At 45.5% G+C, this 13,935-nt stretch overlaps 1 protein-coding gene across 6 annotated transcripts in view; it reads right to left on the reverse strand.

The window, feature by feature from the left end:
* UPF3A (UPF3A regulator of nonsense mediated mRNA decay) overlaps positions 1–13,935 on the reverse strand; it is a 27,515-nt gene that overhangs the window by 8,114 nt on the left and 5,466 nt on the right. The window contains exons 1-7 of one of the 6 annotated variants that reach the window (XM_043477549.1): positions 11,873–12,524; positions 10,563–10,669; positions 8,584–8,690; positions 7,298–7,396; positions 7,067–7,177; positions 3,590–3,645; positions 3,351–3,500 (exon numbers count right to left, since the gene is read on the reverse strand). In XM_043477549.1, the coding sequence (XP_043333484.1) occupies positions 3,351–3,500; positions 3,590–3,645; positions 7,067–7,177; positions 7,298–7,396; positions 8,584–8,690; positions 10,563–10,669; positions 11,873–12,076 (834 nt within the window). In that variant the 5' untranslated portion in view covers positions 12,077–12,524. The other 5 variants (XM_043477548.1, XR_006271137.1, XM_043477550.1 and 2 more) reach the window with 5 other exon arrangements.

Genomic DNA, 13,935 nt, shown 5'->3' on the forward strand with positions numbered 1-13,935 from the left:
GGGAGGGAGCACAGAGGACAGAGGGGAGAACAGCAGGGAGGGAGCATGGAGGGCAACAGGGAGGACAGCAGGGAGGGAGCATGGAGGACAGCGGGGAGGACAGAGGGGAGGGAGCACGGACGGCAGTAGGGAGAACAGTGGGGAGGGAGCACGGACAGCAGTGGGGAGGGCAGTGGGGTGGACAGCAGGGAGGGAGCACGGAGGGCAACAGGAAGGACAGTGGGGAGGGAGCACGGATGGCAGTGGGGAGGACAGCGGGGAGGGAGCACAGAGGGCAGCGAGGACGACAGCGGAGAAGACAGCAGGGAGGGAGCACGGAGGACAGCGGGGAGGACAGAGGGGAGGGAGCGGGGAGGGCAGCAGAGATGACAGCGGGGAGGAAGCACAGAGGACAGAGGGGAGGACAGCAGGGAGGAAGCATGGAGGGCAGTGGGGAGGACAGCAGGGAGGGCAGCGGGGAGGGAGCACCGAGGGCAACAGGGAGGACAGTGGGGAGGGAGCACAGAGGGCAGCGAGGAGGACAGAGGGGAGGGAGCGGGGAGGGAGCACGGAAGGCAGCAGGGAGGATAGCGGGGAGGGAGCAGGGAGGGCAGCAGAGATGACAGTGGGGAGGGAGCACAGAGGAAAGAGGGGAAAACAGCAGGGAGGGAGCACAGAGGACAGTGGGGAAGACAGAGGGAGAGGGAGCACGGAGGACAGCAGGGAGGGCATCAGAGAGAACAGCGGGGAGGGAGCACGGAGGACAGAGGGGGAGAGAGCACAGAGGGCAGCAGGGAGGACCACGGGGAGGGCGCACAGAGGACAGCAGGGAGGACGTGTGTGCCCCGTCCAGTCTGCATCCATGCTTGTAAACTGATCTCACACACCTTTTCCTACAGAGCTTCCTGGAAAAGGTCACACAACGTTTTCAGATAATAGCCTACAACTGTACACAGTTTTCAGGAATTTCATTTGTGACTCTGGCAACCTGACTGCCTTCTTCAACTTGAGCTCACTGCTTAGTTTTCTGAGGGAAATAAACCACTGGGTTGCTCTCCGTGAGTCGTATTTTCTTTACAGTAAAAAAGGGCCATGAGGACCTCTCTCTGCCTCCTCACTTTTAGCTTATCAATACAAATTCTTTTGGTCTTTTTTTACAGATTTTATTTTTTTAGGTTTCCTTTTTTAAAATTTTTATTTCCCCAGATGAATCTTAGGTCAGAGATCCCCACACTAAGCACATGCTCATAAAAGGCTCCCCTTAGAGTCAGATACGTACTGTCAGATCAGAAGCCCAGATCAGATCAGACACTCGGACGACAGAGTTGTGGATGACTCATGTCAGTGGGATCTAACCTGCCACCAGGATTCTGTTTTACCAGATTCAATAAGACTAAGCCTTTCTCCTGCTGTGCCCATGTTTTGGTTTCTTTTTCTATGTGAAGAGTCCTACAGTTACTTTTACTGACATAATTTGTTTTTATTTCTTTGGCTTATTTTGAATTCTAATTCTATATTCAAACATGTAAAAATAAAATGTTATACTTCAAATACTGTAAGTCTTACTTAAAATTAGAGTCAAAATTGTAGGCTACAAGTTTCAATAATTCTTCCTGAAAAACTCTCAAAGCTGTTGAAAAAACCGCTTTTGAGAATATCAAGCATTAAGTGCTACTACATTTTGCTGAGAAAGGTAAAGGAAAAGCTTAGACAATATCTGCATACCTGCAAGTGTAAGGTCTGCATTGGGGATATACCGTCCTCCCCTCTGGTCATGACAGAGCTGACATTCTACAATGACAAAGCCCTTCCCATAGTATTGCAGCTTCATTTTATTATCTTTCAAGGGCTGTTAATTTATACTGCTGAGACTATGTAAGTTTGTTATAGGAAGTGTATCAGCTACATTTCTGCTCTGAATAGTTGTGCTCACACTAAACCACATGGACAAACAGGAGACACTCTCTGAGTTATTTTCAGGGGACACCCTGGCTTTGCCTGTTATTAGGTCCATGTCCTGGCATAAGCAAGATAGACAATCTTCACTTAATAACCTTGATTGGGCCCCTCAATTTCATCAATGTTATTATCAGGTTATGAGATTTTAAAGCTACATAGATCTGTAAGAATTGTCATCAAAGCCAAGATGAAGGAAACCACTCTGTCCAGCTTCTCGCTCATCTTGCATGCTGAGTTTATCTTTGCAGCAGACATGTTGGAACAACATGACCTGGCCCACACTTCCATCAGGCTGAGTTTTTCAGCAAATCCTGACACTTAAGGGGACACATTTCAAGAAGCGGCCTTCAGAAACTGCTCTGCATGAGTGCTGTTCATCAGGCATTTCAGGCTATCCTCCTGATGCTGCTGCTGCCCTTCAAACTGACATTAGATGGGGATATGCCCTTCATTGGCCAGTGAAATGCAGCAGGTATAAAAGGTTTAAGAACCAGTGTGCAATCTGCTGTTACACACCTCATCCCCCGTCAGAAAGACTGTGGAAGCAAATGCAAGATGGAGCCTCATCAGCTTGGGTCACTGGAGGGCTACGCTGAGCAATGCGCAATGGACACGTAACGTGAGCAGGAAGAGCTGCACGAAACCAGGGAGACCCTGAGGCCGCTTTCACTGCAGCATCACCAGGCCAGTCCTGATTGGCACACACGGCTGTCTGTTTCACAGGCGCACCGTTAAGACATTCCCTTAAATGCCAGTGAACCCCATACGATTACCTATGCGAGAAAAGGCCTAGAAAAAAGCTTTGCTTTCCTTGAAGAAATGGCATGTTTTCTCCTCGTGGATAATGAAAATGTTTCTGATCAACTTTTCTGTTTCTGATTGCTGAGCGTATCAGCAACTGACCTGTTGCTTGATTATGGCAACTGTGATCTCTTTCCTCTCCTTTCCTCTCCACCTAGTTCCCACCTGGTCCTGACCTTTCATTTTTTTCCCTTTATATTACACGATTTTAATGACTCCTTAAAGGGAACTTTAAACACTTCATAGAAGAGGGAAAATGCACGATAGGTTGGAATCTAGACTGAGTTAGTCACCTGAGCAGAATACTAAGAAGGTAACAGTTGACCCCAACTGGGCAGTAAATTTTACACAGAGAAAAAACCTAAATCACCTTGCTAAATGAATGAGTCAGTCAAAGAAAAAATGGGGGAAGAGATGTAGAAATCATTGCTGCTACCACAAAAGAAATGACACAACCAGTTCTATGAGTCAGCCTGCATATAGAAAGGCCAGGATACACAGAGCCAGCCGGTTTCAAATGTGCAGTTTTCTAGTTAGGAAGTCTTTCTTGAAAGGCAAATCTAAGCAGAACCCCTCCCTCTGACACTCCTGGAAGTTACCTTCATCCTTACTTCCTTCTCAGCCACCGTTTTCTTCTGCTTTTCTGCTGCTTTCCTCCTGCACTTCTCCTCCTCCCGCCGCCTCCGCTTCTCTTCTTCCCGTAGGCGCTTCTTTTCCAGCTCCCTCCTCCTCCGCTCCTCTCGTTTTTCTTCTCGAATTCGCTAAAGATGTGGAAAGTGTGTGTATAAATTGTCTGCACAGACATGACGGAAACAAGAAGGCTACTCACAGGGTAAAAAGCCAGACCTACCTGCTTCTCTAATTTTCTGTTTTTAATATATTCCAAGAGAGGTGTGGTTCTTCTAGCTAAAATACAAAAACTGCAATGTAGTATTTAACTGTAAAATAAGATTTCCCTATTTTAAATACTTGTTTTCAATTCAACCTTTAAAACAAGAGAAGAATATATAGTTTTAAATTTTACATGAGCATTCATTTTATCTGGGGGAATTCTTACTCTATCTCTATAAAGTCAAGTAATTTGGAGCTACTGACAGTTTTACACATACTAGGCATTTAATGCCTTATTCTTAAGGAGTCTTATATATTACTCAAAAATGATATAAAAGCAAAATAGCAAAATGAATACATTAAACTGCCCAAATATTCTATTTATATACAGACGGCCCTCACATCCACCAGTTCTGCATCTGCAGATTCAACCAACTGTGGATCAAAAATATTTGGGAAAAAATTTACAGAAAGTTCCAAAAAGCAAAACTTTGAATCTGTGACTCAGTGGCAACTATCACAGCATTTACAGTGTATCAGGTATTAAAAGTATTCCAGACATGACTTAAAGTATACAGCAGGACGTGTGTAAGCTGCATGCAAATATAACACAATTTTATAGAGGGGACTTAAGCACCCACAGATTTTGGTATCCATGGGGTGGAGGCAGGGCTGGAAATGGGTGAGGACTCTGCTCTGCACTGTGGAGGTTCTGGACTTGTCAGCTGCTGCAGGGCTGAGACCTACAGGGGAACGGGTGGTAGGGGGGTAAGGGGGGTTGATATGAAGACTCCACCTGTCTTCCCCCCTTTACTATAAACACCTGCCTTGTTCCCTCAGAGGACTGATATGATGGGTAAGTGACACCCTGTATAAGAAAGTGCTTGGCATGCTCTGTTGCACAGTCACGTCTGACTCTGCCACCCCATGAACTGTGCAGCCCACCATGGAGTTTTTCAGCCAAGAATACTGGAGTGGGTTGCCATTTCCTCCTCCAGGAGATCTTCCTGACCCAGGGATCAAACCTGCATCTCCTGCATTCCAGATGAATTCTTTACCACTGAGCCATCAGAGAAGCCCCAAAGAAAGTGCTTTACAAACCATAAAGGTGCATCTTTTACTAAACAGAACATGCATGACCATGTATCCCTCATTTAACCTGCAGTAGAACAGTCCCCACTTACTAGGCTTGGCCACAACCACCTAAGGGGAAGCAAGTCCCATGGCTGCTAAGTCTCAGAGCTGGGACCTGGGCCCAGGTCTGTCTGCTCTAAAGACTCTTGACAGGCCAGCACTGAACTGCAACTTTAGAGTGAACTGACACTTGCACATAACTCACACGGCTCAGACTGGAGACTAAGAATCCACTAAAGGTTAGAATCTAAGGAAAGAAAAAGGCATTTGCCATAAATTGCTTGATTAAGTTTACATTTAAATAGGCAGAAACAGGAATCACAGAAACAAAGTTCTACAGGCTCCTCTGGGCTCGTGGACTCTAAGTCACATTTATTCATTTAGTAAATAGTTACGCTGCATCTCCTATGCACCAAGCACTGGGCAAGGTGCTGGGAACATAGAGGACGACAGATCTCTCCTCTGCAAGAGGACAGCTGGACTCTGTGGGACTGTGTGTGTGTGTGTGACCAGCAGGAGGATATCCAACAACTGCCCAGAAGAAAAGGTCCTGCACAAGGGTGTTTAAGAACAAGCAGTAAAGAGATGGGAGGGGGAGGAACTTGAGTTTTGTAAATAATTTCTAATTTGCTTCCTTGTTTAGCTCTTCTTAAGATCACTATGTTCTACTGTGAAACTGCAATTTTCCCTCAACACTGTTTTCTTTTCCACCTCAGTCAAGGTGCCATAAACCACTGACCTGCTCAAGTTGAGCTCCTGGAGGCCATGATCCTTTCTGCTGTTTCACCCCCACACCTAGTCCTCAGCCAGTCCTGTCAGTTCAACCTCCAGAACACATGCTGACTCTGCCGGACTCACCCAGCCACATTCCCCGAGGACAGCAGAGGCTCCAAGCAGAGCCCAGCTTCTCCATCTTCCGTGGCAACCAGAGTGATGAGGAAAAATAAATCAGACCAGATCACACCCTCGATGGTCTCCAGCCCATTATGCGATGGCCCTGCCTCTCCAGCAACTCTGCCTCTTGCCCGCTGTGTCCAACCACGCAGGCCCAGAGTGCCAGCCTCCAGCCCTCTCCTTCCATCTCTTGGCTCCACTGGACTTGGCTCAAATATAGTCTCAGAGAGGCCTCACTCTCTATCCCAATATCCTACTCCATCATATCTGTGGCACTTCTCACAAGAGGAGATGTTTGGGCTTAAGCGTTTCTGCTTGTATTTGCTCCAGCCACCCCAGTAGGAGGGCAGCTACAGAGGGCGGAAGCCTGTGTGCCCTGTCCTCATGCTGCCCTGGACCCTGACTCAGAGTCGGCACCCAGTCAACATGAGCTAAACACATCTCCGTAAATACTGCAGTGATTAAAGATCCTTCCAGTCACACATTAAATCACCTCCTATAAAACATAAAACTTCATTATTAGACTAATGAAGAATGTTTCAATAATGTTAACCTTTCTTACTAATTTATGCAACACACACTTACCAAATACCTAACTTGTCCAAGCAATGTACTATGTACTGAGACTACAAAGACAAAAATACCATTCTGTTGGGGGGGTGGGGAACAGGGAAGCAGAATGAGAGGACAATTAATGTAGAGGGAGAGGACAAAGAAGATAAACTATAACAGTGTAGCTGTTCTGTCTTGTACGTCTTAGTGGGTGAGCAGGAGGTAGGTATGGGAGGGGAGGGCAGAGAAGTGTTAGGCAGTAAGGAGGCCCCAGACCCAACAGAAGTGAGAAGGGAGATACTACACATGTGTTTGAGAGTGACAAGCAGGTTGCCTGATAGAGAAAAGAGTTTCATGTCTACCCTTGATCTTCAGGCAGATTGCTACTAGGGTACAGCCATTCCCAAAATATATCACTTGTGGGTAGAAGGCTGAAGGCGTGATTCAAACCAGATTCAGCACTCTGACTGGGCTTATCCACGCATCTGCCTCACTTGCTCAGGGGCTGTGACAGTTTTTGAATGATGGCAAGATGACATCACACTTAAGCAAAGCATCTCATTACTGTGGCTGCTCTTTACAAAGATAACTGACTTCAGCTCTGAGACATAAGCTTCCCTGACGCAGCCCAACACACAGCACTCAGATGTATTCTCGGCTGCCAATTCAGAGCATCAGAACTTTGAAGCAGAATGATCGTAACTGAAAACTCAGGTGTTCTCTCTCCACCGAGAGATAATCAGAAATACTTTCCCCATTTGCCATGCTGACATCCTTTTCCTTTTGTCAAAACTGGGAAACACTCTATATTTCTGCCAAGCCTGTCACATGTGTCCATTTTTCATATCATGAAAAAGAAAAAATAGACTCTATAAATACATATCTCAATAAAGAGAAAAAAACGAGCAAAACAGACCAATAAGTTCTCGTGTCTTTGCCTCTATGTCTCCCAGAAGAGTTTCAGGACTGGCACTAGTTTTCTCCTCCTCCACACAGTAAGTTTCTAAAAATTTCTTATACTCTGGGTCTGTAAATTAAAACAGAAAAAAAGAGAAATGTATTACTTCCCATGTATGGGAAAGAATTATATTTGACCAATGTGCTTAATTTTGAAGCTTCACAATCCACTACTTGAAAAAGGACTCACCATCTTCAATGCTTCCGGTTTTGGCATCTTTTTTCTTTAGCTTCTTTTTCGCTATCTTCTGGAATGGAGCAAATTCTACCACTGCAGGATATTCTAGCCCTTTAACAGGAAACAAATTACAAAAGCCATTCTGAAATTCTACTGTATTCATTTTGAAACAATAATCTAGCTTACTTTTAAGCACTGAGCATAGCATTGATAATGTTACCATTTAAACTATAATTATACTTTCAAATAACAGTAATCTTAGCTCCAGATTTAAACAAAGAATTAGCAATTATTTACTAAATAAACTAATTCCTTACATTGTAGTTGTGGTTACATGTGGTTACATATTCAAAATTCATTAAGCTATATACCTTAAAGTGGTACTTTTTAACCATGTGTAACTTATACCTTAATAAACCTCTTCACTCTCCCACCAAAGAGCTTATTTTGGAATACCTTTAAATAGCTTTCCTAGTCATAGCTTATATTTTTTAATTTTAAAGGTTAATTCAATGATTAATCTGTTATACGAATTCGAGGAAGTGACATAGCTTACAAGAGACACTCATTTAAAGAGAGGGTTTCAAAGGATGTACATGATATTCAGGTAAGATTTGCTTCATACAGAAAAATTCAGGATGAAAGTAACTTGAAACTAATTTTGTTGCTATATTAGGGTGGGGGACAAACAGAAATGTTTACTAACAGAATCTGCTTAATCAAGAGATGAAACACTTCTACCTTGGTACCAAACCCTTTAGCCACTTTTATATTTGTCAGATGACTGATATTTTAACTCTCATTTATCTGCAAGACACTTTTCTATATTTGCTTTATACTCAACTATGCAGCATAAAGTCAAGACCTAGGAGAAGAGCAGGGCTTCAGACAGACAGGGACAATGTCTGATTCACTTTTCATGCTGTGCCCATAATGCCTAGTACATAGTACTAGGACAAAATAATTTAGTTTGCATAAGAGAATGAATTTTACTTATCCAGAAAAGTTTTACATAAAATAGTAAAGTTTACTCATCCAGAAAACTCATTATGAGAAAAACTTCACTGTCCAATGATAATACCTAAGTAGGCTGTCTACACAAAATTGCTAGAATTCTTTGGTTTATATATAATTTTAATTTTCAACATAAGCTCATAATCACAGTAACATAATCAAAGTTTAAGAAGTTATTTTAGATTAGCATCTATGGACTCAATTAAAACTCACAAACATCTAGCAAAACTTAATTAATGTACCCAGAAATTATAATGAAGAGTTTAAAAAGCCAATGACCCAACCTTTACTATCAATGAAGATATATCCATCAAAACGATCTCTAAAAAGAAGGATGTCATCTGGATTTCTAAAGTTAATGTATGCTCTTGAGTAGAGATGAGGATAAAGACTGAAAGAAGAGACAACAATGAAAATAGTAAAAAACTTAAGACCAAAACAACTTAAGACTTCTTTTAATTTTTTTTTTCTTTTCTGGATACAACAAACTATTTCAGATAAAACCTTTATGCCAAAGAATCATTTCTCAGTTAATTACAACAATCTGGGTACTCTTCTTCAAAAAAATCCAAACAAAATATTAACTGAGATTTTTTTTTAAAGATTTCGGAGACACTTTAGGTTGGTTTCTCTACTACACAGAGCCAGGGTTAAAATACTGGTTCTCAGAGGTAGGAAATCAAAAGCAAGGTTACTCAGAGATCATTCCTAATCATACATCATGACTGCAACACAACGCAGTCATGATTCATTCAGAAAAAATGTTATATTGTAAAGAGATCCTTTACAGATTTAAAGAGCATGTTTATGTTATCTTAAAAGAGTATTTATTATAGCATGCAGCATGGGACATAGAACTAAACTTTTCTCCTCTATCTCACAGTTACCAATGTCCTTCATAGGCAGGAACTTTCAACCCCATTTCATGGATGAGAACACTAGAACACTAAGGTCCAGAAATATCAGGTACCTGCAGAAGGAGCAGTTGGTAAAACGGTGGGGCTGGGATTCCAATCTGAGTCACTCTGAGTCCAGTGCCTGACCTCCTTTAACTGTATCCTAAACTTGAGTCATTTGAAAAAATCATGTTTACACTGTTTTTTTAAAAAAAAAAAAAAAAAAAAAACAAATTTATATTTACCTGTGATACTTTTCTCTGACTGAACTGACATTTTTTACTGAAAGGTATTTATTCAAAAGGAAAGTATGTATGACTGCTATAAATGAGAACTCATGATATTGAAGAGAAAAATAATACAGATAATGTGAAATCACTAAGAAATCACACAGTGAAATTCACTAAATTCTAGCTGATCTGTCCCCTGTTGGGCTAACTTGAGGTCTGCTCTTTTTTAATAAAAAGTAGATATTGAACTGTTAAAGCATTGACAGAAACATCTTACTACCAAGCTGCAAAAGGGAACAGAAAGAGACATAACTTAGCAGAGGTGGATTGAAAGTAGGGATGTCAGTTCTGGAAGGGAACACTGGGGTTTGAGTTACATGGGTGTGTTCACTTGTAAAAACTCATTAGGTTATACATCTATTATTTATTCATTTTTCTTTCTTATATTTTAATACAATTTATTTCATATAAAAGGTAGTATTAAATAAAGTTTAAAGTGAAGTCGCTCAGTCGTGCCCGACTCTTTGCAACCCCATGGACTGTAGCCTACCAGGCTCCTCCCTCCCTGGGATTCTCCAGGAAACAGTACTGGAGTGGGTTGCCATTTCAGGGTTGTCTCCAGGGGATCTTCCCAACTCAGGGATGTTCAACCACAGGGTCTCCCGCATTCCAGGCAGATGCTTTAACCTCTGAGCCACCAGGGAAGGGGTAAATAAAGTTTAGTGATATCCAAAATAAAATTAAGTAATATGGTGTTAGACTGCTTTTCTTTTTAGACTATGTTGATGCTATGGAGATACTCAAATCATTTTAAGGGAATTTAGTAATTCGACTACTTAGAAATAACTTGAAGAAATAATGGTCTGCACTGATTTCTGCATACGTGTGGGAAAGAAGTTTAAACAGAGATGGCTTCTATTATCTATATTACTTTACCATCCAACGACAGTGCCTCTCTCTCTCTCTCTCTCTCTTTTTTTTTTTTTTTTCCTTTTCTTGGCCCCATGGCACAGCCTGTGGGATCTTAGTGCCCCGTTCAGGGGTTGAACCGGTGCGGACAGTGAAAGCTCGGAGTCCTAACCCTGGACCGCCGGGGAACTCCCGCTCGGCGTCCTAAGGCTGGTGAGGTCTTCTCACCTGACATCAGCAGTAAAGAACTCGAAGTAATCGTGTGCAGGCAGCGGGTGCAGCTGCTGTTCCAGCTGCTCCTTGGTGAGGCTGGGGGGAAGCCGCCGGATGACCACCTGGGGAGAGAGGTCGCTAGTTGGATTCATTAGAACCTCATTAAGCTGCAGCTACTAAGTGGGACACGACTTAGCGACTAAACAACCACCACCCGCATCCCGGTCACCCCGTTTCTGCTCGGAATATCCAGCTCGGAGTATTTTAGGATATCATGGTTGTGAAAGGTGGACCGTAAAGAAGGCAGACCACCAAAGAATTGATGCCTTCCAACTGTGGTGCTGGAGAAGCCTCCTGAGAGTCCCTTGGACGGCAAGGAGATCTAACCAGTCAATCTTAAGGGAGATCAAACCCTGAATATTCACTGGAAGGACTGAAGCTGAAGCTCCCGTATTTTGGTTATCTGCTGCGAACAGAGGACTCATTGGGAAAAGTCCCTGATGCTGGGAAAGATTGAGAGCAGGAGAAGAGGGCGTCAGAGGATGAGATGGCTGGACAGCCTCACCGCTGCAATGAGCATGAACTTAGGCAAACTCCGGAAGATGGTGACGGACAGGGAGGTCTGCCTTGCTGCAGTCCATGCGGTGGCAGAGTCGGACACGACTTAACAACAACAACTATCCTAAAATGAGTGAAATACGAGGGCTCAATAGTCTAACAGGGATCGGTGACGTCAGAAAAGGCTGCGGACAGTAGCCCTTCCCCAGGCAATGGTCATTAAAGCCAGACAGCCGCTGGCAGTGCGGCCCACGCGCTCATTACGACGCGGTCGGGACCCGCAGGCGGCGCCGCGGCAGAGCGCCCGGGGGGCAGCGTCTGCCGCCCGCCCGCGGCCCCGCTCCCCTCAGCGAGGAAAGCTACTGCGCAGAACGGCACTGGCGGGCCCGGCGTCCCAGCCTCGCCGGGAAACACCCGGGAAAGTCAAAGTGAAGTAAAAGTCGCTCAGTTGCGTCCGACTCTTTGTGACCCCATGGACTACCCAGTCCAAGGAATTCTCCAGGCCAGAACACTGGAGTGGCCCGTCTCCAGAGAATCTTCCCCGACCCACGGATCGAACCCGGGTCTCCCGTACTGCGGGCGGGTTCTCTACCCGTTGAGCCACCCGGGAGGCCCAAGCACGCTGGAGTGGGCGGCCAATCGCTTCCTCACCGCCCAGACGCCGCTGTCCGCGGTGCTGGAAAGCCAGCGGCCCCGCCCTCAGCTGCTCAGGGCGGTCTCTTATCGCGAGGTTTGCCGGCCCCGCACCGCCCCCTCACCGCCCTCACTTTGCTCAAGACCGTCCTCTTTTCCTCGCGAGGTTTGCCTGCGCCGCTCCCACAGCTGGAGAAGGAGGCCAGCGGCGCTTCGGCCTCCCGCCGCGGAGACTCCCGGCGGAACTGGCTTTCTGCGGATGATGGTTTCTCCCTCCCGCTCGGACCCCGCGTAGCAACGGCCACACCGGGGCCCCCGGCTCCATCCTCCGAGCGCATCCGTACCCCACGCGGCGCTGCCGCCGCTTCCCGTCAGAGCGGAAGCCTCGCGAGAACTGGGCCGCCCCTGCCGTTGTGAGGCCACACGTCCCCTCCCCCGCCCCGGGCTCCGCGTCTGTATCCCCCTCCCGCCCCCGGCCGCCGGGGCCGGAGACGCGCGCAGGGGAGGGGCGCGCGCGGGCCAGAGAGGAACTCGAGCTGCTCTGGGCGGGCCGTGGACCTGGAGCCGCGGTCAGCGGGAAATTCGGGGCGCGAGCTTAGCCTCAGTAGGAGCTCTGAACTGGGAGGGGCGGGGCCGAATCTGTCTCCCGCGGAGAAGAAACGTTCCAGAAAATTACACACGCGCGCTTGACAGTGTTTTGTTTTTGTGTGCTCAGTCGTATCCGACTCTGCAACCCCATGGACTGTAGCCCGCCAGGCTCCTCCATGTAATTTTTCAGGCAAGAATACCGGAGCGGGTTTCCATTTCCTACTCCAGGGGAATCTTACCGACCCAGGGATCCAACCTGCAGTCTCCTGCATTTACTGGTGGATTCTTCACCACTGTGCCACCTGGGAAGCCCAATAAAGTGTTCACAGCCTTTTATTCTTTTCCAAGGAAATCTGAACGTTTCATCAGAATAGCAGTTACATTTAAGAAAAAGCAAGCAAATGACAGCACAAATCAGCACATGGCTTTCCCCTACGAAGTAGAATAAATGCCCCTGAGTTGACAGAAAAAATTGGCGGCCAAGAAGTTTCACTTCCCTGCCCTTAGTGCTCAAATGTCAGTGACTAGAGTAATTCAGACGCTCAGCACTCACAAAACATGGCCTTCATGTTTCCAATATAATCTTCACTCATTTTTTGAAGCGCCCAATGGGACAGCAACCATGTTTGCCTTTTACAAACATGCAGGCAGAAGTACTTTCGGTTAGAATAATTCATATAGAGGTTAATTTTTAAATGCCATGTTTTTTCATATTTTCGACATAATCATGTTGACTGTATTTTTCCTCCGTAGCGCCTTCCCAGCACTGCAAGTACACACGAGAATGGAGTGACAGGCATTAAGAGATGAGGGGAGTTGCCGGCAGCCACTGGGAGTAACTCAGTTTTAACTCAATCCAGCTTAACTTTATCCAGGTTTAACTCAATCCAGTCTTTTATCCGTGAACCACTTGCTGCCTATGAACAAACTCAAATGTGTCCATTTTTGGTTGGGCTGGGCTTTCCTGTGCCCATGGGCTTAGGTGCATGGGCTCCTCAGGTTGAGCACCAGCTCTAGGCTTCAGCAGTTGCAGCTCCCTGGCTCTAGAGCACAGGCTCAGTGGTTTGGTGCACGGGCTTAGTTGCCCCGTGGCATGTGGGGTCTTCCAGGGCCAGGGATTAAACTGGTGCCTCTGCATTCTTAACCACTGTAGCACCAGGGAAGCCCAGAAATACATCATTTTAAATAAGCTAAAAAACTGAAAAAAAAAAAAGTTCCAAAACCAAGTTCTCAAAACCTCCAGAAAGGGGGCAAGGAGTCGTTTTCATTATTTCATAAAGTCTAAAGGAATCCTATGTATGTACACATGTATGTGCACACATGTACACATGTATGGATGTGAGAGTTGGGCTATAAACAAAGCTGAGCGCTGAAGAATTGATGCTTTTGAACTGTAGTGTTGGAGAAGACTCTTTTAAAGAGTCCCTTGGACTGCAAGGAGATCCAGCCAGTCCATCCTAAAGGAAATCAGTCCTGAATATTCATTGGAAGGACTGATGCTGAAGCTGAAACTCCAATACTTTGGCCACCTGATGCGAAGAACTGACTCACTGGAAAAGACGCTGATGCTGGGAAAGATTGAAGGTGGGAGGAAAAGGGGACAACAGAG

Source organism: Cervus canadensis, chromosome 9, assembly GCF_019320065.1.
Source record: "Cervus canadensis isolate Bull #8, Minnesota chromosome 9, ASM1932006v1, whole genome shotgun sequence".
Lineage (NCBI taxonomy): Eukaryota > Metazoa > Chordata > Mammalia > Artiodactyla > Cervidae > Cervus > Cervus canadensis.